The 3359-nt window shown below is 28.0% G+C and overlaps 1 protein-coding gene across 1 annotated transcript in view; it reads left to right on the top strand.

Moving 5' to 3' along the window:
* LOC122270294 (uncharacterized) overlaps positions 1-3359 on the top strand; it is a 20797-nt gene that overhangs the window by 12024 nt on the left and 5414 nt on the right. The window contains exons 6-7 of the mRNA XM_071180897.1: positions 1531-1579; positions 3187-3264. Coding sequence (XP_071036998.1) covers positions 1531-1543 — 13 coding nt within the window. The 3' untranslated portion in view covers positions 1544-1579; positions 3187-3264. The remainder of the gene's footprint in view (positions 1-1530; positions 1580-3186; positions 3265-3359) is intronic.

Here is a 3359-nt window from a genome sequence, read left to right as displayed (position 1 = left end):
TTTGTTAGTTACCAAGGATGGGCCCGAAATGGATGTGCGCAAGGTAATATTATACTGGATAATTTTAAAAATTGACCATAAATAGTTTTAGAAAATAGATGTTTATTTAAGAAAAAATATAAAATAGAAAAGAAAAAGTATAAAACGGAAAAGGGAAACATAAATTGCCTGTTTCGCAAATAATTTTAGTCACGGATTTGCACGAAATGGATTAGCGCATGGAAAAATTATATAAATTATCAAAGAAAAAATTTTAATAAATAATTTTAACACGGAATTGCCCGAAATGGATTTGCACGTGGAAAAATTAACAAAGAAAAAATTTTAGTAGATAATTTTAGCCACAGATTTGCCCGAAATGGATTTGCACATGGAAAAATTTTATAAATTAATAAAGAAATTTTTTCCCCTGATGTCGATGTTTGGGTCGGCATACACTCGCTCCGTTCTTTTAATTCCACCTTGTGTGAGATGTTGCGCCATTACCTGGTGTGAGATCACTTCGGTACATCTAACTTTTGGTCTTAAAATGTACTACAACATTGATCTAGCACTTAATACACCTTCTTGATATTGAAAAAATTAATATTAACTTTTTAATAAAAGTAAAAAGAATCAAAATAAAAGTTTTAATTTATTTTTATAATTTTGATTTAATGTTTTAATCTTAATCTCTGCCTCTGGTGCTAAGGCGTCTGGAAAAACATTTTCTACACCTTTTTTACCTTCATTGTCAAGATTAATGCCTGTATTATGGGTCAAAACATAACCGAAAACCGAACTAAATTCATCACACCGGGAGTAGTATTTTTGGCTTTCATAATTTGCAAAAGAAATTAAAACTTGAAGGTTTATAAATAACAAATAAAAATTCGGTCTTTTTATTAGAAATATGAATGCAATATATGATGATTAGATTATGATATATGATGTTAAGTTTATGATATCAGATTAGAGTTTATAAATATTTTATAAATATTTTTGCAGATCAACATGTATATTATATAAATGACAGCTGTTTCACAATCTAATACTGTCCTTGAGACTAGTACTGCCCTTGAGAGCAAAAAAATGCTAGAATAAATATTTTTTTTTGTTATTTTAGAAGTCATTTAACTCAGAAAACTTGCGGGTCAAAAAGTAGCCCCATTTCACAGGAGTTCTATGTATGCTGGTAAAGTTTGAAAAATAGAATCAATGGATAACTATGGGATTTATCAAATTTTTCTTGATAAAAATTTTCAGGTTTTTGAAAACCCTACATAATTGTGTGTGCATATAAAAATTCAATATAGATCCGAAATAGAAAACTTTTTTAAAACCTTTTTTCGTTATTTGCACATTTTCTCACTAGAGTTTAATTTATCCTTCAAAAATAATAATGAATGCATGTTTGCAAAGTATAAGGAATAATAAAACTGATTTTATTGAAAAAAAGTTTTTGTTGTGTACTCTTTAAAGTATTAATGAATTTTTAGATCCGTTTTAGTATTGCAAAGTTAAAATAACTATTATGTTTATTTTTTTAAGGGAGAGAATATAAGAAATCGAGTATCGAAATTTACATGAACGCCAACAAGTAAGTGATTACCATCTTATAATTTTTCGTAACAGGAATCATCTTGATTCATTGTGCATTTCTTTGCATCTAAAATATTCTGCATACTCGTCAGAAGAAAGCATTGGTTAGTACAACAAATGAAAGAATGCAAAATTATCTTACTGTCTAAAATTCGATAAAATGTTTGGAAGCAATAAAATTTCAGATGTAGCAAAACGAAGCATATAGTTGAAGCAAACTTACAAAGGAAGTGGGCATCTTAAACCTATTAAAACAAAACCAAGCTTAAATCAAGGAACATGATTAAAAACAAAGGATGGATGAAACAAATTGCAAGAATTGTGGTCTATGGGTCTAGATACGACATCACAAAGCTCTAGTTTATGGAACATTGAAATTAGAAGAAAAGGCGAAAGATGCCTGGTTAAGGCATCTGACTCATAGTTTAAATGACACGGGGTTTATTCCGACAGGCGATTATTTAAATCATCTTCTTAATTAAAGCGTATATTTCTACAATTTTAAGTTCAAATACTTTCGCTAAATTAATACTTTCGAAACTAAAATTACGCGATTTCAAGTACTTACGAAATTTTCGGGTTTCTTCCATTTTAATGATATCGGCAATTCATTAAAAAAACGTAAAATCAGTTTTCAAAAACTTCAAACTTTTAAGGCAGACATTGTTAAATTTTAGGAAACGAAATTTATATGATTTCAAAAATCTGTTAAACTTTGGAAACCTCACAATTCTTTTACATTTTTTAACTCTTCAATGAAGATGTGGTCTTACATTAGAGTCATGAATTCAAGACTATATGGTTTTTCTAATGCATCGCGTCCTACAAATGCGTTCAACACAAATAATATCAAAGCATTCCAAGACATAAAGACATGGGAAAACCTATAAAAAAAAATTCAATGAATAAAAAAAAAAGTTGTATTAAAAACTTGGCATCGAACTTAATTGGATTGAAGACTAAAATTCTATAATGGTAAATGACTAGAAAATAAAGTCTCGACTTAAATAAGGAATATTTAATCTCAACCTGACTGCTATGCAAGATTTATACCGACTACTAATGCAAAGTACAAGCTTACCATAGAGTTATTTCCTGTTGAAGTACTATTCGAAGCTCTGAGAACCTCTGTAATGTACCTCTAAGATTCTTCGTAGAGTCTCACACACCTGTTCAATTCATTTAGATCCGGGAACCTTACCGGCAATCAAAGGTTAAGCAACCGGTTCTTTAAAAATTGAAAAAACGATTTATTTCCAGAATAAACTGCACAAATATTGTAACTAAAAAATTCTATAATTAGCAAAATAACTATATATTAGTATTAAACTATTGACTATTAATTATTTAACTGTGAACTATTTTAAAATATACATTTACTATATGTCTCAAATTCAATATTTTTTAGTTGCGTATCTTTTTAGTTACCATTGTCAAACCCTCTTCAGTTTCTATTGCACACAGATATCATTTTCTTACAAAAAGTATTTTAAAAGATAAAGTTTTAAAAGTAAGATCTATCAATACAATCATTTCAATACAATCAATACAATATCAATACAATCATTTGTCGCAAATATATTAATTCTCATTTATTTATTTCAGAGTGTAAGCTTAATACAGATTAAATATTCCTTTCTGCAGTTTAAACTGAAACGACAAATTTACCAGCCACAGTATAATGTAAGTATAAAAGTTTTAAAATATTATATAAATTACAATTTTATATATATATATATATATATATATATATATATCACAGCGTGACCCGAAATTTT

This window comes from Parasteatoda tepidariorum, chromosome 5 (assembly GCF_043381705.1).
Source record: "Parasteatoda tepidariorum isolate YZ-2023 chromosome 5, CAS_Ptep_4.0, whole genome shotgun sequence".
NCBI lineage: Eukaryota > Metazoa > Arthropoda > Arachnida > Araneae > Theridiidae > Parasteatoda > Parasteatoda tepidariorum.
This window is presented reverse-complemented; position numbering and strand designations above follow the sequence as displayed.